Source organism: Lampetra planeri, chromosome 21 (assembly GCF_965212315.1).
Source record: "Lampetra planeri chromosome 21, kcLamPlan1.2.h2, whole genome shotgun sequence".
In the NCBI taxonomy this organism is placed as follows: Eukaryota; Metazoa; Chordata; class Hyperoartia; order Petromyzontiformes; family Petromyzontidae; genus Lampetra; species Lampetra planeri.
Genome location: NC_136127.1, coordinates 13,050,608 through 13,078,422, shown reverse-complemented (window position 1 = coordinate 13,078,422; position 27,815 = coordinate 13,050,608). Strand labels below are relative to the sequence as shown.

The window sequence follows — 27,815 nt, the reverse complement described above, 5'->3', positions numbered from 1 at the left end:
CCACATTCATTCAAAAATAGGTGGCCATTAAACCACTCACGCTGCACCTCCGCGTCAGGGACTGTCTCATGAGTTGCTCGAGGCTGCTGCCAACAGCTGTCCAGACCGCATTATTACACACGCCAGTAGATGGAGGCGGAGTGCCGTTGAATAAAATCCGGCAAAACACGAATAACGAAGTTAAAAGTGGTATGCGGTTGCCCTCTGCTGAAAGCCACCGCTGTGGCAGAGATACACATTATTAGCGTGGTTGGGGGGGGGTCACGTACGGTGCAAGAGTTCAATATTCACTACGTACGTAAAAGTCGTTACAGGATTGGGAACATCAGCTGTGTCAGTCGTCATTTTCGGCCATGGTCCACTGCTGAATGAAGGCCTCGTTGTGCGTGGTAGACTTTACGAGAACTCTGATACTCTGGTAAATCGAACAATACAAAAGTAGTTGGAAATACATCTCAATTGTTCATGGGACATTTATTTTGCCAGTATCAAGAAAGGTATCCCATGATGTCGCTGCTCAGCCTGAGTGATACATTCTCTGGTACGTGTGGCATTGTCTTTGTGCTGTTCGCCTTTTGGCGTTCTCTGGTCTGATACTGGGAGCCAGACGAGACCATAAGGGAGGCTGTCTCTGGTGCAGGCCAATCAGTTTCAAAGACAAAGCGTGTATCAGAGGATGTTTGTTTTCATTTTCACCACAAGTACGTCTGGTTAATGCAGACTTCATTCCTTGTTTGAACATCGTAACCACCTGGTTTATTGCCAAAAAGGGTTAAACATATTCAGACTTTCAATCTCAATTCCGTTTCCCACGTGTGCCGCTGTACGGGAGGTTATGGGCGGGGACTGACTACGCCATCGCCTTCGGGAGGCAGGGTGTCGGGGCCGGAGGAATCGACGGTAAACGAGAGTATTTGGTTGTGATTTCACCTCGAGACTTTCACCGGCATGAGTCCAGCGCGAGGGTGACACGTGGCACCGCGTCTACAGGAACCCAATGCCAACGACAGAACACACAACGGGGCTGAGCTGTGGGTATAATTATGTGCTCCCACGGGATGAAGTATGGTCAAAAAAATCCCCCAAGACCCGGACAGGCATGGGGAGGCCCTCATCCAGCAGCGGAGTGACAGAAGAGTGGATATACGGCACTCGGACAGTAAACAAACGTCTGTCCTTGTGGAAGAGGTACGGAGATGACACGTTCGTCATCTGGCCACATGGCCGACCAGCTCTGAACCAATTCCTCAACCACATCAATTCCATACACCCAGCCATCAAATCCACCATGGAGGTGGAAAAGATGGCAAGCTACCATTCTTGGATGTTTTAATCTAAAAGAGACGTGATGGCTCAATGGGACAATGTCTACAGGAAAGCAACCCATACGGATGCCTACCTAAAACCTGACTCCCACCACCATCCACCCCAGAAGAATTCCCTCATCAAAACTCTACACCATAGAGCTCGATGTATTTATGACCATTATCACCTAGCCAGTGAACTGGAACACAATGGATATTCAGACTACACAATCCGTAAAGCTATCACCCCAACCGTTGGGAAAGTACCATCTGAGGACCCAATCAAAACCATCACCTTGTCATACATAGCAGGGGTCACCAAAAATACTTCCAAAATCATGAGCAAACACAATATCCAGGTTCGATTCAACACAGCACATAAAATTCGTGATCTGATCCCATCTGTGAAGGATGTGATCCCTGACATGCAATACCCCGGCGTCTACAAACTAAGCTGTGCCTGCGGCAGCAGTTACATTGGGGAAACTAAGCGACATGTCTCGGACCGTGTTCGTGAACACAAGGCAGATTTGAAACACGGGAGGACCAATACCTCGGCCGTGGCTGTTTTAATGCGGTGGGCTCAAACCAAATTGATTTTTCCAAGACGAAGGTACCTTGCAAACCCACTGGCTATCAACAAAGATTCGTTCATGAAGCCGTCCATATATACAGACACAATTTAAACCGAGAAGATGGGTACAAACTTAGCAATCATTGGAAGGACGCTATCAACCAGTTTAAGTCATAACTGACTGTGATGTTCCCATCCTACCACCTTCTGATGATAGTTCACATGATAATTATGATAATTGGTTTTTACCCTTTTATCTGGCAACAAAACTGACACCTTTTTTTACAAGGAGTCATGTTTGCATAGACCACAATACCTGCAGTCGGAATGCAAACAAAAAACACAACTCTGATAATGTATCAACTTCAAGGACAGTGCATACATTATCAGAGTTATGTTTTTTGTTTGCATTCCGACTGCAGGTATTGTGGTCTATGCAAACATGACTCCTTGTAAAAAAAAGGTGTCAGTTTTGTTGCCAGATAAAAGGGTAAAAAACCAATTATCATATTTTTCTACTGGCAAATGAGGTTCCAATGGTGATAGTTGACATGGTCGGCTCTCCGATTTTACAGTAACACGTTAAATTTCTCACACTAAGCACAGCCACCTTCGCGTGCCGACCTAGATCTCACATTAACATGCTCATCTCTCACATTAACATGCTCATCTCTCACATTAACATCGCCACCTCAGCACGCTCGCCGTGGAGGCCGCTCACCGATCTTACACTAACATGCTCATTTTTACCTGGCAGCCCTTTAATTGGTGGAAAACCCACCACCGTCGCGGTCGCTGCCCACCACTAACATTCGCTGCCCCGCCCATGCTGCTGACATTTTGGCTAGGCCTATTTCAAACCTTGATAAACAGGTTGCCTTTAGAAGCTAACCACCTTTTCCTGATGATGACCGCTTGTGTTGCGATCGGAACGTCGTAGTTTTTTTGTTATTTTCTTTGAACCTATCTACGTTACTTTACCGAAAAACCCCAAAAATAGGTAAACAAACGACTCAAGCAAACGCCACCTTTGCGAAGGAGACGTGGCATTTAAAAAGGGAGCTCACCGCACAAACGACAAGTCAGCAAGAAGAGACAAGGGGTCAGGGCCACTGGGTTGCCACTGCTGAATTCGGGTTCCAATTGAGTTGGTGGTCTCGGCCTACTCACCAATGACTGCAGACACACACACAAATGAACCACATTACTTTATATGTATTACTCCCATCTATATTGTGTGGACGGGAGGTTACTTGAAAGCATCCCAGAAGCAGTTCCATGATATCTTCTTCAGCGGACCGTTCTCAAGCACAGGGAGGGGGACGCACTGCCGCTGCGCGAGACGGAATGGACACGCAGCCTCTCACGGCGGCGTGGCGACGACGGCGCAAGATGCGTTTGGGAAGTCAAAATCAAGCGCACGTAGAGGGCAGGAAGAGACCCAACCCGCGTTTCCGCGACTCTCAAGAGCGAATACTGACCTTGAAGACCTGTGGGCCCAAAGGTTCCTTGTTTTTTCCTTCAGCTAACCACATTTCCTTTTTGTTTGGTGCCAAAGATGTAGATTCTAGATTGGATAAAAGTGTCAATGTGCTCAAACAAGCCCTGCAACTTCATGACGGTCATGAGCTCATGGGGGAAATGCCACAGTCCTATCGCAGAAACACGCGAGTTATGTCAAGCTAAGCTGGCACCCCGAGGACAAGCCCCTCGACTCCCCGCCTCCTCGTACTCTCCCACCACCTCTCCCCTCGACGCTCCTTCACACGCTCTCCACCTCCAGCCACAAAGGCTTTCTGTCGAATCTCCCAGTCAACGTTTGCTCAGTGGGAAGTCCTCTGCTGCCACCATTCGCAACTCTTACCCCCCAGGTCTCCGTCATGTGCACTCCCTGGCCCTGTTCACATCTAAGTTCAAGAGCTTCATTTGCTACCTTTGACTGACTGCCTCTATGAAATGAATGCCCATCACTCCTCTGCGGGTTGTTCAAGGCGGGGAGCATAAAATCCAACAGTGTACACCAATGAGTTTGGCTCCACTGGCCAATAAGTAACCCCATAATCTATAACAACCATCCGTGCATGGTGGTCGCCCATCCACACACTATCCAGGCTCAACGCTGCTTAGCTCCCTGAGATGCGCGCGGACGCTTCCCGGGTGACATGCCTGCAGGCGCCCACAATTGCGGCGTGAGATTTGTTTCACAATTCTGATTGCGCGACTCTGGTCGTGTCAAAATCACGAGCAGCTTGTGCAAGCTCCAGTACAGTGCGTACGTGATTTGGCACGCGTGTTTGGCCATCAAATCTGATGCACATTTGCATAAAACACAAGGCCACTGAAACTGCTGCTGCTGCTCCAGCATGGCAGTGTGGTCACACATTCCACGCCGTGGGTGTCTGTGCAGATAACCTGCGCGCCGTGTGGGTCTCGTGCGTGGCGTGAGTGTGTCTCAAGAGCAGGCGTGTATGTTGCCAGGCTCAAACGGGTCAATGATTGCACAACACTCAGGGATGCGATATTTTAAGCAGTCTATATGGCCTGCAGTGACGCAGCAATCAGAAACGTGGAAACATAAAAAGGAAATGGAATAAAAACTGAAAATGGTGTGAACAGACAGAGACAAATTCATGCTTGTAATTTAACCGAGACCAAAACAGGAATTATTCCATTGGGTAAGGCGCAAACAATATCAATCTTATTCACCGATTCATAACTAGCTATACTCTCTGCCACCTGACAATCAAGTCAAGTTGTCACGTGGTCAAACATGCCAATGGATTTGGGTTTCCAGGATATCCGAGTGGTGAAACGCATGCGATATTGACAAATGTATGCATGTTGAATTTCTTTCGCACCGTACGTAGCCAACCGTGCTAATCAGAGGTGCGGGACACGCACCGCGTGGCCTGCTGAGAGAAGCGAGTGGGGCTTGGGCAGGGGGCTCTTCGCTCGAAGGGGTCGGGGACACACAGAGGGGCAGCCAGAGCAGGAAACACGCCAGCAGAGGACGGAGCGACGAGATCAGACCGTACACACAAGCAGCACTGCAGGGACCATTGCAGCACTGCATGTACTACTCCATTGTAGCACTGCATGGACTACTCCATTGTAGCACTGCATGTACTACTCTATTGTAGCACTGCATGTACTACTCTATTGTAGCACTGCATGGACTACTCTATTGTAGCACTGCATGTACTACTCCATTGTAGCACTGCATGTACTACTCCATTGTAGCACTGCATGTACTACTCCATTGTAGCACTGCATGTACTACTCCATTGCAGCACTGCATGTACTACTCTATTGTAGCACTGCATGTACTACTATATTGTAGCACTGCATGTACTACTCCATTGTAGCACTGCATGTACTACTCCATTGTAGCACTGCATGTACTACTCCATTGTAGCACTGCATGTACTACTCCATTGTAGCACTGCATGTACTACTCCATTGTAGCACTGCAGGTACTACTCCATTGTAGCACTGCATGTACTACTCTATTGTAGCACTGCATGTACTACTATATTGTAGCACTGCATGTACTACTCTATTGTAGCACTGCATGTACTACTCCATTGTAGCACTGCATGTACTACTCCATTGTAGCACTGCATGTACTACTATATTGTAGCACTGCATGTACTACTCCATTGTAGCACTGCATGTACTACTCCATTGTAGCACTGCATGTACTACTCCATTGTAGCACTGCATGTACTACTCCATTGTAGCACTGCATGTACTACTCCATTGTAGCACTGCATGTACTACTCCATTGTAGCACTGCATGTACTACTCCATTGTAGCACTGCATGTACTACTATATTGTAGCACTGCATGGACTACTCTATTGTAGCACTGCATGGACTACTCTATTGTAGCACTGCATGGACTACTCCATTGTAGCACTGCATGTACTACTCTATTGTAGCACTGCATGTACTACTCTATTGTAGCACTGCATGTACTACTCCATTGTAGCACTGCATGTACTACTATATTGTAGCACTGCATGTACTACTCTATTGTAGCACTGCATGGACTACTCTATTGTAGCACTGCATGGACTACTCTATTGTAGCACTGCATGGACTACTCCATTGTAGCACTGCATGGACTACTATATTGTAGCACTGCATGTACTACTATATTGTAGCACTGCATGTACTACTCTATTGTAGCACTGCATGTACTACTCCATTGTAGCACTGCATGTACTACTCCATTGTAGCACTGCATGTACTACTCTATTGTAGCACTGCAGGTACTACTCCATTGTAGCACTGCATGTACTACTCCATTGTAGCACTGCATGTACTACTCCATTGTAGCACTGCATGTACTACTCTATTGTAGCACTGCATGTACTACTATATTGTAGCACTGCATGTACTACTCTATTGTAGCACTGCATGTACTACTCTATTGTAGCACTGCAGGTACTACTCCATTGTAGCACTGCATGTACTACTCTATTGTAGCACTGCATGTACTACTCTATTGTAGCACTGCATGTACTACTCTATTGTAGCACTGCATGTACTACTCTATTGTAGCACTGCAGGTACTACTCCATTGTAGCACTGCATGTACTACTCCATTGTAGCACTGCATGTACTACTATATTGTAGCACTGCATGTACTACTCTATTGTAGCACTGCATGTACTACTCCATTGTAGCACTGCAGGTACTACTCCATTGTAGCACTGCATGTACTACTCCATTGTAGCACTGCATGTACTACTATATTGTAGCACTGCATGTACTACTCCATTGTAGCACTGCATGTACTACTCCATTGTAGCACTGCAGGTACTACTCTATTGTAGCACTGCATGTACTACTCCATTGTAGCACTGCATGTACTACTCCATTGTAGCACTGCATGTACTACTATATTGTAGCACTGCATGTACTACTCCATTGTAGCACTGCATGTACTACTCCATTGTAGCACTGCAGGGACTACTCCATTGTAGCACTGCATGTACTACTCTATTGTAGCACTGCAGGGACTACTCCATTGTAGCACTGCATGTACTACTCCATTGTAGCACTGCATGTACTACTATATTGTAGCACTGCATGTACTACTCTATTGTAGCACTGCATGTACTACTCTATTGTAGCACTGCATGTACTACTCTATTGTAGCACTGCATGTACTACTCTATTGTAGCACTGCAGGGACTACTCCATTGTAGCACTGCATGTACTACTCCATTGTAGCACTGCATGTACTACTCCATTGTAGCACTGCATGTACTACTCCATTGTAGCACTGCATGTACTACTATATTGTAGCACTGCATGTACTACTCCATTGTAGCACTGCATGTACTACTCTATTGTAGCACTGCATGTACTACTCTATTGTAGCACTGCATGTACTACTATATTGTAGCACTGCATGTACTACTCTATTGTAGCACTGCATGTACTACTCTATTGTAGCACTGCATGTACTACTATATTGTAGCACTGCATGTACTACTCTATTGTAGCACTGCATGTACTACTCTATTGTAGCACTGCATGTACTACTCTATTGTAGCACTGCATGTACTACTCTATTGTAGCACTGCATGTACTACTCTATTGTAGCACTGCATGTACTACTCTATTGTAGCACTGCATGTACTACTATATTGTAGCACTGCATGTACTACTATATTGTAGCACTGCATGTACTACTCTATTGTAGCACTGCATGTACTACTCCATTGTAGCACTGCATGGACTACTCCATTGTAGCACTGCATGTACTACTCCATTGTAGCACTGCATGTACTACTATATTGTAGCACTGCATGTACTACTCCATTGTAGCACTGCATGTACTACTCCATTGTAGCACTGCATGTACTACTCTATTGTAGCACTGCATGTACTACTCCATTGTAGCACTGCATGTACTACTCCATTGTAGCACTGCATGTACTACTCTATTGTAGCACTGCATGTACTACTCTATTGTAGCACTGCATGTACTACTATATTGTAGCACTGCATGTACTACTCTATTGTAGCACTGCAGGTACTACTCTATTGTAGCACTGCATGTACTACTATATTGTAGCACTGCATGTACTACTCTATTGTAGCACTGCATGTACTACTCCATTGTAGCACTGCATGGACTACTATATTGTAGCACTGCATGTACTACTCTATTGTAGCACTGCATGTACTACTCTATTGTAGCACTGCATGTACTACTCCATTGTAGCACTGCATGTACTACTATATTGTAGCACTGCATGTACTACTATATTGTAGCACTGCATGTACTACTCTATTGTAGCACTGCATGTACTACTCCATTGTAGCACTGCATGTACTACTCCATTGTAGCACTGCATGTACTACTCCATTGTAGCACTGCATGTACTACTCCATTGTAGCACTGCATGTACTACTCCATTGTAGCACTGCATGTACTACTCCATTGCAGGAACGAGCAATGTAGCGACGTCTTGGGATGGCCTTCCAGCTAGAAGCGGCTGGTGAAGACGATGGTGGTAGTTGCCGATGTCCACGCGGCATTCCCTCAACGCTCGTGTGGGGGGTCACTTCTACAACGCCCCGGGACGTACAACGGCCAGAGCGCTACGGGGCACGGCTTGCTGCCCGAGTGGCTAACACTCCCAGACTGAGACATGGGCCCAGGTCTGCCCGAGTCACCGAGTTGCTACATTTTGTCAAAGGAGCCGATGGAGCTCGAGGGTTCTCATTAACCGGGGGGATCGTTGCGCTACGAGACTCGTACCAGGCGTGGGCCCGGAACATTGGACAGCCTCTTTCATTTAGACTTAAAGCTTTCGTGACTGCAGGGATTCATTTTCTTGGTTCTTTCGGTAAAGTCACGTAGAAGGGAAATAAAAAAAATATTGTTATATTTTATTATTTCCCTTCTATGTGACTTTACCGAAAGAACCAAGAATATGCAGCCTCTTTTACTTTATACTTGTTTTTCCTCTCGGTAAATATTTGCAAACTCGTCTTATTACTCACATACCGTACAAAGGAGAGGTATAACCACATCGTTTAATAAACATTCTCTTTGAACAAACCGAAAATACCAGACCAGGCAAGACTCTCATGGAACCAGTTCTGCCACTGTATGACTGCCACGTCTGCTCCCACTGACAGCGCCGCATATTTGCGGCGCGTCCTGCTGCGTGCGCGCTCTGCACCTCTTCACGCCCGGAATCGCGCGGCGCACGGCGCGAGCCTTCTTCGCCACGCTTCACGTTTGAGTTGCGTCCAAGCGGCGGAGGCCTGCGCGGCTCAGCTAAAGTGACTTTCTTTCTGCAGGCGAAAAATCACCACGCGCACGGCTGTGTACAGCGACACAAAGAGCAAAGGCCCATTACCGCGAAGCTTTTCAGAAAGCAGAACGCTGCAGGCATTTTTGATTGCGAATAAAACATTGTTATTTCCAGCTCGGCCCTAAAGCTTGAGTGTCGCGCAATTCTCGATAATAATAATAGAACGCGCCGATAATGCAAAGTTGTTGCGGTTGTTGATTTATGCGCGCACGACCGAACGTCCTCCCAGGAAGAGAAACCACAGCAGGTACCGGATGCACCACGAATCACTTCTCATGGCGTTTTCAGCTTCGTGTTTTTCACTTTTGACTGCTTTGGACGTGAAACATGTCACTGATAGTTCATGTCATGGTGAAAAAGTAGTTATAATCGGTTCTTGTGGCAGAAAAGAGGCCAAATCGACAAAACACATCAACAATTACATTTGATGACAAATCATGTCTGAGGCTGCCTTTACACCAACACAAAAATTAGACCCAAGATGCATTACACATCTGACCACAGCCCCGCGTGTCATCGGCAGGCCAGCTGGTGTGTCAATATTCCCATTTTGAGATTTACCAATCTCACCAACTCCAGTCCACCAATGTCACTGCTGCAATTCGTCGTGAACGCGACCATTTCCTAGCTTACAAATTTCCCCTTTGCCAAACGGACGCCAGTTGACAGTCATCTGCCGCGAGCCCATGAGCAAAAACCTCCACGGGGGTCTCCCATTTCCTCCAGCGCCCAACCCCTTCGTTCGTATCCCCCTCGCGTTCCCCGCGGGGTGCGAAACAAACACGAGCGGCCTTCACGAGCCCGGCAGACGGCGTGGAAACACCTGCAGCAGCGTCCACAGGCACCGGCTCGGACGGCCATCGCGCAGCGACGGCAGCAGCAGCAGCGACGGCAGCAAATGCATCGCCCGCCGGATCCGCTCATTTCCCCCGTTTGTAAGCGCCCTGTTTGTATTAACTGTATACAATAGGAAGAACCCCTTTTTTCACAACAATCGGGTAATTTTAGCGACCCCGTTGCTATATATATACGCACAACAGCGCTGGCGGAGCATTGTGTTTGGCGGAAGAGTGCATCCCGGCGTGCGACCCTGCAGCTCCTGCACCTCTGCACGAATGTGTCGTGACGTTTGTATGCGCGAGACGTGCACTTGATGACTTTGCGGGCAGCAGCCTTGTTGTGCTGCTTGCCTGCATTGTCTGGCTGCTCTTTGCCGGATAATTCAGGCAAACGGTCGACAAAACCATAACTTGATGCCACAAGACAGTGGCAACGGATTGTAAACGAATGCTGCGATTAAAGAAATTACACGTGTGGTACAATGTATGGTTTCAGCTTCTGCGGACAATTGCATCATCTCATTTGCACGTCCGCCAAAAATAAGAAATTCTGTAAAGTGCGCATAATCGACACGATTCCACAGACAGCACGTGACAGCCACCGGACTCGCACTCAGAGCGTGCGACCGTGGGAAGGGCATTTATTGCTGCAAGGAGAGAGGACACTCGGCACGAGCCTGAAACGTTTACTCGGATCATAGGCCCACCACACTCCTCACGAAAGGATGAGCCACGCATTCCAAGCAGGACGATCCGTTCAACAGTCCTGATACTCAGGGAGACTTTCTCAGAAATAATGAAAAGTCTCTTTCAGGTCAAAGGTTACAAGCATTATTATTAATGGTGCCAGAAATGCTGCCGATTTGAAAGATACATTGTTGGTGGCACAGAACAGTCGACCACAACCGCCCACGCCACGAGATTATCAACCAGGAACGTCGCGGTGTTGCTTGCTGTGACCAAGTGCACCGCCACCACCACCACCACCACCCATCTCGAAGTGAATCGAGGCATTCTTCGTGTGCAAATTGCCGCGGCTTCAATCAACAAGAAGCAAAACATAGGGCTGGCACAAATAAAGTCCCTACGCCGGTTCTTCACAGCAATAGACGACGCCGTGTCACTTTACACCCTGGCCACACTCTGCGTGCGCACGCACTAGAAAACCTGCATATGAAATTACAGTTCAATTACGCACTGTATTTACAAAATAAAAAAAATGTCCACACAGCTGTACAGTGCACCATACATGTGCACCCTAAATGCTCGCGCGCACCCAGACCACGCACCGTGAATCCGTCGTGGGTCCACGTTTAGAGTCACGCGCGGGGCTTCATTTTCTCACTGAATTGTAGGCACATCCATAGCGAGAGGTAGACTGGATGTGGTGCGTTGGGTGTGGAGATGTTTTCCGGGTCATTAATAGGCTTGAGAAGGTGGCGCGTGAGTTTTAGCCACAGCCGTAGCGAAAGTTTTACTGGATGCGGTGTGCTGGGTGTAGAAATATTTTTCGGTTCGCCAAGCCAAAAGGAACGACCAGGCTGAAATGAAATCCTGGTTCCACGAGGCAGCACCCAGCGGTGGCCGCGGTGAGCGCTGGGGTCCACGCATCACCGCGGCCGCTTGCGCTTGTGCATCCTCGCCAGCCGGCGACCCTCGGCGATCACTTCGTGCAGCTGGTGCAGCGCCTCGGCCACGCCGGCACCGGTGCGCGCGCTCACCGCCTGCGCGCGCCACGCCGTGTGGGGCGACAGCTGAGTGGCGCCCACGCGCCGCCCCACCTCGTCGGCCGGCAGCGCTCCCGGCAAGTCGCTCTTGGAGGCCGCCACCAGCACCGGCACGCCCTGGCACTCGGGCAGCCGCGACACGCGTAGCAGCTCGCACCGCGCCTCCTCCAGCCGCTCGGGGTCCGACGCGTCCGCCACGAACACCAGCCCGTCGGCGCCGCGCACGTACGAGCGCCACAGCGGCCGCAGCTTCTCCTGCCCGCCCACGTCCCAGAAGTGGAAGGAGACGGCGAGGCCCGGAGCGTGCTGTGCCACGCGGCACGCCGCGTCGGGGGGCTCCTCCTCGTCGTCGGAGGAGGAGGAGCTGGCTTCGGTGGAGGCCGCGGGCCCCGAATTCAGCCCGGGGTCACCGCCGGCCTCCGCGGCGGAGGTGCAAGTCTCGTAGCTGCCTGCGGAAGAGTCGTTTGTCTCGTTGACCTCGTCCGGCGGCGCTTCTGCCGGCGCTGCCGCCGCTGCCGGTGATGGCGACGGCTCCGCGACCTGCAGGCGCAGGCGCTCGGTGTTGAAGCTCACGGTGGGCGTGGTGTGGAGGAACTCGCCCAGCTTGAGGCGGTAGAGCAGCGCCGTCTTGCCGGCTGAGTCGAGCCCCAGGAGGGTGACGTGCAGGGGCGCGCCCAGGCCCAGCGACGGGAGCGCCGAGGAGGCAGTGCCGCCCTCGCCGCTCAGACTGTTCCCCATGACGGCTCCGGGCCGTGCGGCGTCACTGTAACAGCATCATAATCGTACAACATTGTCATCATCGTCATCAGACGTTGCTGATATCATCATTATCATCAGACATTGTTATCATCGCCTTAATCTGCTTAATGATCTTCTTTTGTCGTCTTCCCCAATTTGATAAAACTCAGAAGCAAAATATGATTTTCAGAATAAAGCAAATCATAAGCATAGGTTGGACTATAAATGTGCCAAATTTGAGCTCTCCAGCCCTTCCAGAACATCATTAAAATGTTCACGGAGAGAGCTACAAAAATGCAATGATTAAGCATCGCAGGCACGCCTTCACACACCCGCAGTGAAGCCACCGAGGTTCACTTTGAACCGCGTCTGCCAAACGGAACTAAGAGGGCATTCATTAACGCTGTGTGACAAGTGGGATGGCCGTGGGTCAGGGGCGCACTGCACACACCTCTAAGGTCGTGCGTTCAAGTCCTGGTTAGAAGTTGGTGTGAATCATCATCTACCATGGGCTGGAAATCATTCCAGCCGGGTAGGTGATCTGTAAAAAAATTCCATACCCAGCACACCACATCCTTCTTTAACCATTGCTTTTGTGATGAATTCATCCCTCGTCATGGTAAGGAGCACTTTCCACCGATGACTCTGGCTGCCAACATAAACTAATGGTCGTTTCATCACAGGCTGGGTCAGGAGAGCACAGTGTTACAAAGAGAAATTCTGTCTCCAGCATAATAATGGACAAAATCACAACGTGGTCTGGAACTCCCCCGGCCGTCCGGGCTGTCATCTCCCTGCCAAAGAGGCGGTCAGCCCGTGACTGACCGCCTCTCTCTATAAAATACGCATGCTCACCGTTGCTTTACAGCGCACGTAGACGCGTTTATACCTACATGGCGCTGTCAGCCATCGCCAACCACATCCAGCAGTGGATTGACAACAGCTATAGCTCATCATGTGGTGCTTGCTACAAAGCGGGTACGTGTTGTAACCACATGGCCTGAAGAGGTGTGTGTGTGGACTGTGATTGATTATTGAGAGAGGGAATGGTCACAGGCAGAAGGAAATGTTGGGCCGGGAAATTAAAACGCACACGTCTCCCTTAATGGGTGTGTCCGCTCGCTAATACCTGCCGGGCAGGTATTCAGGCAGGTCAATGACACACGTGTACACACACATGTTCCGCATGCATAAAGATCCCTGTGTGGCGATGCTATTAGCGAGCACCTATTAAGGCCAATACGGCACACAAGACGGCGCACAAGACGGCAGTGGCGGCGGCGGCGTGTGGGGAGAGCCACGCCCAAGTCACCTTTGTCTCATTGCTCACACACAGGTACAGGCAGGTACAGCCGCACAGACATCAACACCCACAGGTGTTTCTGTACACCCAAAGACAACCCCCCCCACCCCGGTATAGCCTTGACAGACTGTTGGGGAAGTTCTGATAGCGAGGAGCACCTACGAATGTGAACGCAGCACGCGAGGGGTTGGGTGGCCAGCACCGAGCCCGGCCGTATTTGTCTCCCTCGTGGGGGACTCGTGTCAGGCCAAGCCAAACTCGGGGAGGCTCGCGACTGATTGAGATGAAGGTGGTGGTGGTGGTGGTGGCCGAGAGTCAGAATGAAACTCGTGTGGCCGGGTCGGCAGCGCGACACCGCTCCCCAGGTATACTCGCATGCTGCTGGTATGCCGTGTGGTGCACCCAGGTACGCACAGGGGAAATACACGCAGGCAAGTTACACACGGAGACACATGCTCAGGTATTTACACACACACACAGGTCAGAGACACAGCACACACAGAGATATCCACTGATAGATGCCCACTAAGCAATACTGTACACACCGGTATTTGATCAACAGGTAAGTTGAACGCAAAGCTTCCTGGCTCGCTATTGAGTAACGCTCCTTGGATCTTCGGCGTAAGGCACTACAACTAGAGTAAATATTACACCTATCCGTAATAATCCTGTATTATTGTGCCATACATTCCTATGAATATAAAGTAACAAAGATAATTAGGGTGATCACCTGGATGTGTGGCCGTCCCAGCCGCAATTCCCGGAACAGCGCACCGATTCCACACACAGAGACAACGCACAGGTAATTCACGTGTACACACACACACATAGATAAATACACAGACAGGAGACACACACACACACACGGGAAGCCTATACATAGGATACATAGACCGGTACGTGAAGTAAATACACGAGAGATGAGCACACGGGTAGCGCATTACACATACACAGGTACACACGCAGGTACGTACAGGTAAAAGATACACAATTAGATACTCGCACAGGTAAGTCGAGTACACACATGTAGTATGTACACCTACACACACACATGTAGTATCTACACACACACATGTAGTATCTACACACACACATGTAGTATCTACACACACACATGTAGTATCTACACACACACACATGTAGTATCTACACACGCACACATGTAGTATCTACACACACACATGTAGTATCTACACACACACATGTAGTATCTACACGCACACATGTAGTATCTACACGCACACATGTAGTATCTACACACACACATGTAGTATCTACACACACACATGTAGTATCTACACACACACATGTAGTATCTACACACACACATGTAGTATCTACACACACACATGTAGTATCTACACACACACATGCAGTATCTACACACACACATGTAGTATCTACACACACACATGTAGTATCTACACACACACATGTAGTATCTACGCACACACATGTAGTATCTACGCACACACATGTAGTATCTACACACACACATGTAGTATCTACACACACACATGTAGTATCTACACACACACATGTAGTATCTACACACACACATGTAGTATCTACACACACACATGTAGTATCTACGCACACACATGTAGTATCTACACACACACATGTAGTATCTACACACACACATGTAGTATCTACACGCACACATGTAGTATCTACACACACACATGTAGTATCTACACACACACATGTAGTATCTACACACACACATGTAGTATCTACACACACACATGTAGTATCTACACACACACATGTAGTATCTACACACACACATGTAGTATCTACACGCACACATGTAGTATCTACACACACACACATGTAGTATCTACACGCACACATGTAGTATCTACACACACACATGTAGTATCTACACACACACATGTAGTATCTACACACACACATGTAGTATCTACACACACACATGTAGTATCTACACGCACACATGTAGTATCTACACACACACATGTAGTATCTACACACACACATGTAGTATCTACACACACACATGTAGTATCTACACACACACATGTAGTATCTACACACACACATGTAGTATCTACACACACACATGTAGTATCTACACGCACACATGTAGTATCTACACGCACACATGTAGTATCTACACGCACACATGTAGTATCTACACACACACATGTAGTATCTACACGCACACATGTAGTATCTACACACACACATGTAGTATCTACACACACACATGTAGTATCTACACACACACATGTAGTATCTACACGCACACATGTAGTATCTACACACACACATGTAGTATCTACACGCACACATGTAGTATCTACACACACACATGTAGTATCTACACGCACACATGTAGTATCTACACACACACATGTAGCACGGTCACTCACGGCAGGAGGAGGCGACTCCCTCTCGGGAGCTTCGGCTTCGCCGGGGTGTCCCCCTCTCCCAGGTCCCCCTCTCCGCCGGGGTGTCCCCCTCTCCGCCGGGGTGTCCCCCTCTCCCAGGTCCCCCTCTCCGCCGGGGTGTCCCCCTCTCCGCCGGGGTGTCCCCCTCTCCCAGGTCCCCCTCTCCGCCGGGGTGTCCCCCTCTCCGCCGGGGTGTCCCCCTCTCCCAGGTCCCCCTCTCCGCCGGGGTGTCCCCCTCTCCGCCGGGGTGTCCCCCTCTCCCAGGCCGGTGTCCCCCTCTCCGCCGGGGTGTCCCCCTCTCCCAGGCCGGTGTCCCCCTCTCCGCGTGCCTCCCCGGCCTCCTGCTCCGCTCGCTCTGCGCGTGGAGCTCCGCCTGCACTCAACGTCATCAAGACGGACACGCCCCCATCCCCCCCCACCGCCCCCCTCCCCAAAACCCCCACCACTCCCCCCCCCACCACCTCCAAACCCCACCCCCCCCACCACCCCCCCTCCCCCCACCACCCCCCCCCTCCCCCCACCACCTCCCCCCCCTCCCCCCACCGCTGCACGCCCACCGACAGAGGTTGCGTGTTTCTCCCTCCCCCATCCAACCCCCGCGGCGTCGTTCGTGACGCAACAGCAAAGCGGAGCGCGCCTCGAGACTCGCGCCGAGGTCGCGGTGCGTGGCCATTACGGTGACGTCACCGCGTTTAACGGCTTCCGACGCGAGGGGTGGGGCAACGGTTACCGACGTCACGTGGTGCGGGTTGGGCCAATGAGAAGCCGCCGCGAGCGTTTGAATTTGTAATCCCGTTGTTTGTTTGGTGCCCGCGGCCACCGTCGCTTCCTCGCAGGGTAAAAACACTCCTCGCCAACACTCCTCGTTATCATCATCGTTATCATCACCGTTGTTATTATAATCACAATTATCATTATTGATGATTAGCCAACGATGTGTCGCCACGTTGTCGCCTAGGTAATGGTGTAGTTGAGCTGATTGTTGTTGAGGGTGGGCGGCAGAAATCCGTTGCGTCCCCAACGTCTGCGTTGTAACCCCCCCTGACCAGCGTGGTGAAGTATGGTCAAATCACTCCCACGACGATGCCGTACGGCGTGGTGGGGCTCATCCAGCAGTGGAGTGACTTGAGGGTTGTGCGTGTTCGGCTGTAATGATGATGGTGGTGGTGGCGGTGGCAGAAACACTCAGACAGCCTCCTCTTCCTCCTGCTGCTGCACCCTCGCCTCCTGCTGCTGCACACTGGCCTCCTGCTGCTGCTGCACCCTGGCCTCCTGCTGCTGCTGCACCCTCGCCTCCTGCTGCACCCTGGCCTCCTGCTGCTGCTGCACCCTCGCCTCCTGCTGCTGCACACTGGCCTCCTGCTGCTGCACCCTCGCCTCCTGCTGCTGCACACTGGCCTCCTGCTGCTGCACACTGGCCTCCTGCTGCTGCTGCACCCTCGCCTCCTGCTGCTGCACACTCGCCAGTCGCCTCCTCCTGCTGCGGTTGTAGTATAATTGTTTGGTTGTAATGTGGTATGTTTGTGTTGTGTTCTTATAGTTGTTATTGCAGGTGTGTTGTGGTTGTAAATAACATCCTGCTTTGGGAATTGCTGTTTCATTCTCTTTTAATAATGAGGGAAGGACACTGGGGTGGTTAGAGAAACCGTGCACACAAGGGGGTGGGGGGTCTCACCTGTGGTACGGATAGCCGTCAATAAACACATTGCACCGCCTCCTGGCAACAGGGCTTGGTTGAGCTGTCAGATGGATGTCTCGCTTATCGGATGGTACCTGGTTTGGTTATCCACGAACTCCATCTCTATACAAGCATGTACTATACCACCACCACGCCTGGCTATCAGGGGTAGCCTGGCTTGTGTCATGACTAAGATGTGTCGGCACCCTAGGGGCTTCTTCGTGCTCGCCTGTTCTCACTTGTCCACAATGTCCCCCTTTTGCCATGTCCAGGTGGTGGCCTCAGGTGGAACTATGGCCCGCGAGAGAGAGTGCCACGGTGAGTGCCGTGTCGCCTGGGGCCGTCGTTGTCCGTGACGTGTGAGCACTTGGGTTGTTGAAGTTCAGTTTCTTGCCACATCAGTAGATCCAGAAACTATCCTGCTATCCTACAAGGCAACATTGAGGGGGCGAGAAAAATAGGGCGCCCAGACTGTTTAATACTGCACCGATGTTGAAGCAAAATTGTCAAATCCATGAGGTTGAGGACTGGGAAAAGGTGGCGTGGCAATGATCTCGCTATTCGGCCAGACGGGAGATGATGGATGGACATACCCTGTAGCGGTCGTTACAAAGGGGCAATCTTTAGCTAGGCATTGCCTTTCCCCAGTCAACTTAGGAAAGTTACTTTTTTTTCCATCATACACTGTTCCCCAACCCTGCTGAGAACTCGTGCCGTTGAGTGTCGGCTTGTATTGCCAGTACTTTTTTTACGGCTTAAAGAATGCGATGTTTTGAATACTGTAGAGCTGTGTTTGTGGACATATTGTGTAACTATACTGTGCCGTGCATTGCTGGATAAATGCAGTTGATGTCGTCACTTGGTGATTGTAACAGGGACCTCCAGCGGTGTGGCCCAACCCCCGAAGGACGTGCCCAAAATGAGGTCCCACAAGGAAAGCCTCGCTCGATTAAAGGAAAAAATATCAAACAAACGAATCCTAAAACTCTCCCGGACGAATGCCACCGTGACTCACAACCTGGCGACGAAGGCCAAGACGAGGCGACTGAGTAAGTGTGCCAGGCCCTGCCTGTCAAATGATATAGTGGATTCGTAAAGCATATAAGCAATTTAGTTTGTTTCCACATGTACACATTTTTTATGATTCCATCAGCCAAACCAATATCAAGGAATATTTGTTGAAGCAAGTAAACTCTGGGCTGTTTTAACAATTCTAGGTCTCGTCGGAATTCAGTCTTGTTAAACACATTTTGCAGGATTAACAAACGTTTGGCAAAAGCAGTTCATAAAACACATTTTATAAAATGAGGTCAAAGCATGAGAGACGGTGTAATTGAACCTGCATGGTCTTCCACTGTAAAGGGAAAAATATGATGTTCAAGCAACAATAATCTCCCTGTAGGGTAAACTAAGACTGTGGGAGAATGGAGTGTGGGGTGTGCTGATAACGGCTGCCCATATCGTACAATATCTCACGTAGTGTGATTATGTAGTAATGATGGCAATCTGTGATGAGAGTAAGCACCAGTAGGCTTGTGGCATATTGGCAAGAGACGTTTTCCATGCTTGTCATTGATCGCCATCCAAAGCCTCCGGCAAATGTTTTTCAATCTTTTTTTCTCCCGTGCAGATGTGTCATCGCGGCAGACACTTCTGGCGAGCAACAAGGCGCTGGCACTGGCACTGGAGGCAGAGAAGCACAAGGGCAGCATGGCGATCAGCCTGATGAACGAGATGCGACACACGTGTTACGTGCAGATGTTAAAGGCCTCCGTGCTCAAGAGGCACCTCAACGTGGCTGAGACGAGCTGCGAGGAGGCCCAGGTGGGTGGTGGTGGGACGACGGGCTCCGTCGCTGCGGCGTCTCGGTGCCCACGCTTGGTGGAGAACCTTTTGGATTTTGTAATTGAAAGTTGCTGAGCACAGGCCCAAAGTGGCATTATTTTATGTACATATGTTGAACTTGTTTCGCACCGTACGTAGCCAACCGTACTAATCGGAGGCGCAGGGGAAGGACAAGAAACTAAACACAAAAAGCAGTTATAAGAGTTGTTAATACGTAAATGTCAATACTTTTCTTGACTTAAGCAAGGTTATAAGAACTTGGCAAAAGAGACATTGGAGTGAATTCCAAAGTAGAGCAAAAAGAGCGTTGTTGTGATCTGCAGTGTGGATGAGACCAAATAGTCTGGTGGACGGAGTCCTCAACGTATGTGGAGGAATGAAGTTCACGCAAACGGCAGCCGTGCTAGTTGGTGCGAGCGTCTGATGGCACAAAGTGAGACCGCTAGAAGATGAGGGTGGCTTGAATGATATTGTATGTGTAGTGACTTAGTCGGAGACAGGTTTCTTAAGGCAACCTCTTTTATTCTACACGTTGGGGAGCTAACCGCGCCCCACGTGCTCGCACGCTAGTCGCACATCCGTCTCCTTGGACGGCACTACCTAGCGCTATATATAACAGTTGGCAGGCTGGCTGGCTAGCGGCGTCTAAGATGGTCGAGACGGCGGCGACGAGGGTGGCGAACAGCAACACAGCGAGGGGATTCACTTCCAGCAAACAGCCGCGAGCCCCGTCCTTGCCATGCCCCCTTTTCTAGAACCTACGAGCAGGTTCTCGGCTTCCAGACGACCCCTTTCCTGGGCTTCCCTTTCGATCTCCTCCTGCTGACGTGTGTACTGCCCCCTGCTGCCAGTACCACTCCCCGTCAGCATCCCGCGTTATTACACTACATCTGTATGAGCTGCAAAAACATATATTCACACGCATTTTAAAAGATTGCTGTGCTTATTATTTAGGTTTGGAATATTTTGTGTATGCATATATATACTGCTGTGGGGAGCGGTAGTGTAGCAATTGGCGTGCTGCGCCAGGAATTTGGGGACCCGAGTTCGATTCCTGCTCATGGCCAACAACAGTGGTGATTGAGTACCTGGTGCAGTGTGTAAACATTTCCTGGGGAGACAAAGGTGGCCGTGTGTGGTGTTGGCCACTCACCCACGCGTGCGCCGTGCCGGCCTTCATGGGTGCTCGCTAACAGCCCTTGTCCCAACAGTCTTAAGGCGATACGGGAAATCATTGTCTTTGTTATACTGCTGAAAAGGGGTTATGTGTGCGAGGAACTTAGATTGAGAGCTAACGTGGAATTTCTCTCTCTTGTAGAATGTGGTCGCAACATTGCAGGATCTCCTCGTCCACGTTTGCAATAACAATGCCGAGCTGCTGTCTGCAGGGCTCAAGGCGTGCGCCCAGATGGTGAGTGGGCATGACCACGCGCATGTCATGTGCGTGCGGCTATGGCGTGTGTGGTGTGCAAAGTCGTTTGAGGACCAGTAGTGTTGCAGTTAACACACTGCGCTATGAAGCCGGCGACCCGAGTTCGATTTCTGCTCACGGCCAATAGCAGTGACAAATATCTCAACGGGTCCTGGGCATTCCCCTCGGTCGACTCGGCCTCAAATGAGTACCCGGTGCGATGTGTGAACATCGCCACTGGGGAGACGATGGCCGTCGGGTGTGGTGCTGGCCACCCACCTCCTCGTGTACCGTACTGGCCTACATAGGTGCTCTCTAAGGGCCATCCCTTAGTCTGTTCAGGCTATACAGGGGATCTTTGTCTTTGAAGTCGTTTGACATGCCGTGTCGATCGGTGCTTTTCACAGAAGAAATTCACTCCGGGTCAAGCAAGGGTTGTGGAAAACGAATTTGGAGCATCAACTGCACAGTAAGGATGTACCTCAGCGGTGTTCTTTACAACCTATATTGTTCCAGGATTTAAATTGTCAATCCATTGGCTCTGTTCGTCGAACTAGGTGTCACGATAACTCCTATAGATGATTTGATATGAATGGAATTTTAATATACCATTGTGTTGCTTTTGGGGAATTGCCCAAATCAATCTAGCCAAATGGATCAAAGGGTTATTATCCAAAACTTTGAGAGATACACCAATGCAAATATCACTTTGGAGATATGCATGTGTTTTGCTTTGAATGATACCCGTGGCCTCTGTACTAATACTTATAAGTAAACTAGTTTTTTTGCCCGTCCAAGGACGGGTGTATATTACAGTAAATCTGAAATACTCAAGAGAAAAATTAACCTCGTGATTATTAATGAGGGGGTGGTTGCTCATGTCGAGTGACGTCACCCGCTAATGGTTATTGGGGATGTGTGCGGCATGTGGAGTGACGTCACCCGCTCATGATTATTAATGAGGGGAGGGGTGCGACATGTGGAGTGCGCGACCTTCTTGTGCGTTCGTGTAAATTTCCACGCGGGCATGAATATTAATGAAGAGGGAGGGGCCTCTTTTGCAGTGACGCCACGCACGGATGTAGCACTGTGCTGCATATATTTATTTTTTACGGTCACTTTCTGTACAGAAACTTCATTTGAAGCGACTTTGCATAATAAATTATTTAATTCAGCTCAACCTTCCTCTGCGTTCGTGTAAAAATCCACTCACTCATGAATATTAATGAGGGGGGGCGGGCCTCATGTGGAGTGACGTCACGCGCGAGACGGACAGATATTTCTGGGTGATTATAGTGGGTAATACTGAGGACAAACTGATGTTGCAGAGCATTACTGAACTTACATTCACTAGATTTTTATCCCTTAAACAATTTATGGATTGTATATTTTTTTGCCATGGCCAAAATTGTAGCTGACGATTGGAGATATTTGAACGACATGTGTGTGTAGAGCTTTACCTTCACAGATCGTGATGCCGCAGCGGATTCCAGTAGGAATGAGCCGCAAGGAGGAAGAGGTCTCTGCTCCTGAGAAGCGAAACGAGTGCTCGCCACGCAGCCCTGGTGAGTGAGACAGCTCGTGAGGGGAAGCGCACACATCATGGCGCACGACCTGGCTTCGTTATCATTCGTGTTTATATTTGCAGGGCCAGTTGCCACCACCGCAAGGCTTTCGGGGCTTAAGCTCAGCTTCTTGGACACGACCGCCACAGAGGAGAACGAGCGTCTGCCTGTGGCTTTGGCCTTAGAACCAACCCTGCCCTCCTACATCACCTCACGCCGGCGTAAAGACTTGACCACCAACCCGGTCCTCACTATTGTCAATGAAGAGATGAATGCGGCCGGCGTGACCGAGTGCAAGACTCCCGCCTTGGAGGTGGACAGCTTCAGCGAGCCGGTGCCCAACACGAGCACTACCACCGAGAAGACCGTGTACAGCCAATTGGACATGGAGATGACGTGCGACTGCTCCGTCAGCATCGAAGTCATCAGGACTAACAAGACGGAAAATGCAAAGGACCCCACTCTGGCCTCGGTGCAGTCTACACCCAGCAAGGCCGAGGGAACCGCGGCTCGTTGGGATGAGCAGGAGAATGACAAGGAGAATGACAAGGAGAATGGCGGCAGGCCCAGGGTACGTTCCAAGTCTGGGAAGATTAAATCTGCTCATCTCGTGAACAAGCTCTCACAAGCGGGAGCCGCCAACAAGGCGCAGCGTAACACCCGGAGCGAGAGTGTGGCGACAGTCGAGAAGACAAGAAGGGTGAGAAATGTGAAGTACAAATCTTCGCCGATAGGAGGGGGAGGCCTTGATGATAGAGCCGGGGATGACGACGATGCATTCGACTTTGATTTGAAGGAGATGTTGTATAAGACCCCCTTTCGCTTCACGTCCAGAGTGGCGGTGGCGGCAGAGGAAGAGCAGGAGCTGGTGCCAATACCTTCACTGACTATGCCTGCAAATAAAAAGTGCAGTGCATCAAGCACATTGGCCGGTGAGTGGTGCTGACATGAGCCGGGGCGTGGGTTGTGTCCAGTTAGCAAAGGACCATGGTCGATCACCTACTCGTAGCGTCATGGGCAAGTGGGTGATGACTGAAGGATCCAAGTTTGAGCATTTATTCTCTCCAGCTTTCGCCAAGCACTACCATGGGTATCTTCAGCAGTTGAAGTGAGGAGTTTCACCTTTAGGACGTGCATTGGTGGTAAATGCTGCAGGATATGTTTTTGTAAATGTGACAACCAGAAAGAAGTGTTTCAATAAAGTTAGTCCAAAAATCCAGCTGAAATTAAGAATATTTTTTTGGAAAGCAATACATTTTTGGAATGGCAACAGATTGTATAAAATGATGTCTAAGTGTTATTGGCCATTGTATGGCACGGGTTGTAAGTTGGTGAATTGCTTTGGTGCCACCATACAATGGTGTTAAATGCTTCCGATTTTTCCACTCCCCAGTCACATGGTAATTAATTTCACTGATAAAATTAAAGTTCCAAACTCGTGATGCCGCACACTGCCCTTGTGCGTGCACAGAGGCGAGCGTTGCAATCCCCCAGCAACTCGTCGACCGAACCAATGAGGCGACGGCTGTCACCGGCACCCCACCGGCACACGGCCACCAGCTGATGCTGAGTGAACCCAAGAGGCCCAACATATCTGTGATGCCGACCTCGGAACGCCGCTGCAGGTCACTAGTGAACTACAAGCTGCCAAAAATCAATACGTGAGTGTTGCTTGACTGCACAGCCCTTCGTTGTCCTTCCCCCGCACCTCTAATTAGCACGGTTGGCTACGTATGGTGCGAAAGACGTTCAACATACGTTGCTATTGCACGCATTTGTCAGACCAGAAATTACTTCAAGTGATTTTCTGCTCAAACGAGCGTTGAGATATCATTCCGCTCCTGTTTACAGCTCTGAACCAATGGTAAGAATTCCACATTAATGTGGCAATGGTTAGTCTGTCCATATGACAAACACTGTTGACTGCATCATAAAGTGATAATCATGTTGATTTGAAGCTTTCGTGACTGCAGGAATCCATTCTTTTGTTCTTTCCAACCAAAGAGTATGATAATCATGTATCGACCCCAGAGGATTTTTTTTACAATTGCGAGCCGCTCGCTCTAATGTGGAGCCACCTCGATTGTCTTGGAGCCTTGTTTATATTTTTTATATGGAATTAAGAGCGACGGACGAGTTTCTGACAATGTTGAGTTTGTAAATCCATTTGGCAGCGTCCGAGGTAGTCGGATGGATACATTTGCCGTTGCCCACACTGCGGCAGTGGGTTGAGTAGCATTGACTTTGGCGGCCCGACTTTAACAAGTTGTCTTAAGTGTCCAACTATTGCCTCCTGTGTGTTCAGGAAGCTACGGCGAGGTGACGAGTTCACGGACGCACAATTCCTCTCCTCTCCGATCTACAAGACTGAACAGAAGAAGAAAAAGCGGCAGACGCGAGGCGCCAGAACTATTCCCCAGATGTCTTGTTTTGAGGAGGCCGATGTTGCATCGGCTAACCCGCCACCTGCTTTATATTGCATTCAAGAATACAATTAACAAAACTTTTCATGGGTTATTGCAAGAGTTGACTTGGTAACTTCCAATTGTTTTGAATGTGTTATTTTTAAGCTTTTTTACCAGGAAAGGATTACCCTCATGACTTTTATTCCAGAGGGTTCTGCCCAAGTTTTGCAGTAGGGAGGCGATTTCCATGTCTCAATCAATATCATTAACTGTGGAGTCATTGACCAAGGTTCACGTTAACCTGTGCTCAAGGTTTGTATACAAGTTGACGGATTTGCTTTGTCATTTTACAACTTCTGACGTTGATACCAGAACAATGGCCTACTCTTTTTAATGCCGTTACAGGATATAGTTAACGTCCACTGTGAAGCAGACTGCACACTTTTACAGTTAATTATATGCGTAGCGTTAACCAGGGTGGCCTCTTGATTAGAATGTGCCGCCACAACAAGTGAATAACGCGTTGCCGCGAGGCCATGTCACCACTCATTTGAATGTTGCATCTTTACAAAGCATAATTTTTATTTTAATCTGTGGGTTTGTTAATAAAATCTGGAACTGTGCGATGTTGTCAGCGGGGTATGCAAGGCGACCGATTGCACCGCCGCGTGGCTGGAGGGGATGGGGATAAAACACCGGCTCTGCCACCATGACACTCAGCAAGTGGCATCTGTGTCATGAGAATACAGCAAAAGAGTTTCTGAACAAAGGCCCAAAATTCCAAGCAGTCTGCAACAAACTACTCATTTTAAATCTGTTCTCAGCCCAATTTCATTTGGGGTTCCTCAGGGTTCAGTTCTTGGCCCTCTTCTCTTTTGTATTTCCATGGTTCCAACTGGGTCACTTGCACCGAAACTTGGCCTAAAGTTTCATTGCTATGCGGACGACACTCAATTTACTTGCATACTGAGTCCAATATTCTTTCGTCTGCCTCTATGCTTACTTCGGCGCTTACTTCGGCGCTGGCTTCCATCAAAAGGTGGGTGCATTAAAACTTCCTACAATTGAACGAGGTGCTAAAAGTGAGGCGTTGCACCCTTCAACATTACGATTGACACGTAATTAGTAAGGCACAGGAAGTCACAAATCTCCATGGGTGGCAATGTGAGGTATAAAACAATTAGGTTTGATAAGGTTTAAATTAAAAAAAAACCTCTATCCCAAAGGTCCAACTAGGGTGAGGTTTATTATAAAAAGACGGCGTTTTGGTTTTTGCAGGAAGTCTGACTGAAGTAATGGACTCCTGAAGGGCGGAGCCCGGAAATCAGAAATCTTGACATTACCAGAGTCACTTGCGTTATCAAACAAACCCAGTTTCCACCACGATCAGGATTTACTCGATTCCGAAGAATGTGATAGTGATGTCGTCATTGTGATGGAGAAGAATGGAGTGGCCGACGAGACGTTGGTGAACGCAGGGAAGGCCAGAACACGCTCGATGGGCCAGTTTTGGCACGACTTCACCGGTGATCCGGAGCCGCACAAGTTTAAGTGTCGTCTGCAAACATTGTCGCACCAGATTCAACCATCACAAGAAGAGTGAGCAGGCAATGAGGCACCTGAATGCATGTGTAGTGACATCGGGCATGTCACTATGTTCTCGCGTAGCAGACAGCACGGGGTGGGTTGCCGAGAGGCCGGCGCTAGCACAGCACGGCATGCGATGCACCGTCATCGCGTAGACCCCGTGGGCAGGTGAGGTACCAGCCGTAGCAGGGCTTGGTGAGCGCTGGGATAGCGCGGGTACCACGCGTCGCGTGTATTGCGAGCTCCCAAGATTCCGTACCAGTCTGAAGTCTTGCCGGATTTTCACGCCCTCCCTGCTGAGTTTGCCAAGTTGCACGAAGACGGTCATGCGAGCACTGAAGAGATCAACGACCTGATCAAGTTGGCAGCAAGTCGCTTTCAGTTTATGTACGGAAAGGCCCATGGACTGGCGTATCTTAGATCCTCGCTTCATTGGAGAGGGCTTGAGCCCGGCTAATCGAAGAGCTGTAGAACATCTTACTGGCGACGCCGATCGACGATGAGACGGCGGTTGATGGCGAGAGGCGCTCTTTATGCAGCTCACCGAGTACGTCATTTCGGCGCAGTAGGAGAAGGATGCCGGCGGGTTGAGATTCACTATGCTGCTCAAGGGACACAAGACACCTTGGCAGTATTGGCAGTCTGACGGCGTGGCCTGGCCCGATCTTCAGAAGATCGGCGTCCAGCTGTTCACCACGGCGACATCCTCTGCAGCCTCGGAGCGCAACTTCTCAACTATGGGCTTCATACGCAGCGAGCTCAGGAACAGCTTGGCACCCAGTTCGGTGGAGAAGTTGGTCTACCTCAAGAGCAATTATGCGGCGTTCACCGAATGCAGTTATATGTCCGAGGGTGACGACAGACTTGTTGGAGGACCAGTACTGATCTGGGAGTATTGCGAATAAAACCATGAAGTTTATTAGGTTTAATTAAGGTTTAAACTTTAAACCTCTAATTCGGATCTGAAAAAGTTAGGTTTTTCCCACCCCTGCATATCTAGGGGTCATCTCGGACCGATCCCACATTGTCCTTTGAGGCTCATTAAGAAAAATCAGACTTCATTTTCCCACCTTTGTAATA

At 49.5% G+C, this 27,815-nt stretch overlaps 2 protein-coding genes and 1 long non-coding RNA gene across 11 annotated transcripts; 1 reads left to right on the top strand and 2 right to left on the bottom strand.

Moving 5' to 3' along the window:
* Positions 1 to 8,918: 8,918 nt before the first annotated feature.
* LOC144724730 (ADP-ribosylation factor-like protein 4D) lies at positions 8,919 to 16,655 on the bottom strand. 6 transcript variants are annotated; one of them, XM_078604073.1, is made up of 4 exons: positions 16,527 to 16,639; positions 16,227 to 16,285; positions 13,986 to 14,205; positions 8,919 to 12,549 (listed from the first exon to the last, which is right to left on the bottom strand). In XM_078604073.1, the coding sequence occupies exons 1-4, from the start codon at positions 16,631 to 16,633 to the stop codon at positions 11,670 to 11,672; spliced, it is 1,266 nt and encodes a 421-aa protein (XP_078460199.1). In that variant the 5' UTR covers positions 16,634 to 16,639; the 3' UTR covers positions 8,919 to 11,669. The 6 variants fall into 6 exon arrangements, with proteins under 6 accessions (XP_078460199.1, XP_078460204.1, XP_078460205.1 ...); XM_078604078.1 differs by lacking the exon at positions 13,986 to 14,205 and having other exon boundaries at positions 16,527 to 16,655; XM_078604079.1 differs by lacking the exons at positions 13,986 to 14,205; positions 16,527 to 16,639 and adding an exon at positions 16,321 to 16,338.
* Positions 16,656 to 16,967: 312 nt separating this feature from the next.
* SGO1 (shugoshin 1) lies at positions 16,968 to 25,771 on the top strand. Of its 3 annotated transcripts, XM_078604069.1 has the most exons (10): positions 16,968 to 17,081; positions 18,195 to 18,240; positions 18,798 to 18,971; positions 19,553 to 19,746; positions 21,086 to 21,178; positions 21,586 to 21,647; positions 22,631 to 22,743; positions 22,827 to 23,675; positions 24,215 to 24,404; positions 25,049 to 25,771. In XM_078604069.1, the coding sequence occupies exons 2-10, from the start codon at positions 18,216 to 18,218 to the stop codon at positions 25,239 to 25,241; spliced, it is 1,893 nt and encodes a 630-aa protein (XP_078460195.1). In that variant the 5' UTR covers positions 16,968 to 17,081; positions 18,195 to 18,215; the 3' UTR covers positions 25,242 to 25,771. The 3 variants fall into 3 exon arrangements, with proteins under 3 accessions (XP_078460195.1, XP_078460194.1, XP_078460193.1); XM_078604067.1 differs by lacking the exon at positions 16,968 to 17,081 and having other exon boundaries at positions 17,773 to 18,240; XM_078604068.1 differs by lacking the exons at positions 16,968 to 17,081; positions 24,215 to 24,404 and having other exon boundaries at positions 17,765 to 18,240.
* LOC144724729 (uncharacterized) lies at positions 17,834 to 25,306 on the bottom strand. 2 transcript variants are annotated; one of them, XR_013586571.1, is made up of 3 exons: positions 19,711 to 25,306; positions 19,448 to 19,605; positions 17,834 to 18,349 (listed from the first exon to the last, which is right to left on the bottom strand). It is a non-coding gene; the product is annotated as an uncharacterized LOC144724729 (long non-coding RNA). The 2 variants fall into 2 exon arrangements; XR_013586570.1 differs by having other exon boundaries at positions 17,834 to 19,605.
* Positions 25,772 to 27,815: the final 2,044 nt, after the last annotated feature.

What these genes read in the sequence shown, in the direction of transcription:
- LOC144724730 (XM_078604073.1), bottom strand. Translation starts at nt 16,633, where the DNA reads ATGACGTTGAGTGCAGGCGGAGCTCCACGCGCAGAGCGAGCGGAGCAG. An exon ending in GGAGAGGGGGACACCCCGGC is followed by an intron (nt 16,286 to 16,526) that starts GGAGAGGGGGAC and finishes GAGGGGGACCTG; the next exon opens with GGAGAGGGGGACACCCCGGC. An exon ending in TGCTGCGTTCACATTCGTAG is followed by an intron (nt 12,550 to 13,985) that starts GTGCTCCTCGCT and finishes ATGCTGTTACAG; the next exon opens with TGACGCCGCACGGCCCGGAG.
- SGO1 (XM_078604067.1), top strand. Translation starts at nt 17,991, where the DNA reads ATGGATGTCTCGCTTATCGGATGGTACCTGGTTTGGTTATCCACGAAC. An exon ending in GTGCTCGCCACGCAGCCCTG is followed by an intron (nt 22,744 to 22,826) that starts GTGAGTGAGACA and finishes TTATATTTGCAG; the next exon opens with GGCCAGTTGCCACCACCGCA. An exon ending in TGCATCAAGCACATTGGCCG is followed by an intron (nt 23,676 to 24,214) that starts GTGAGTGGTGCT and finishes GTGCGTGCACAG; the next exon opens with AGGCGAGCGTTGCAATCCCC.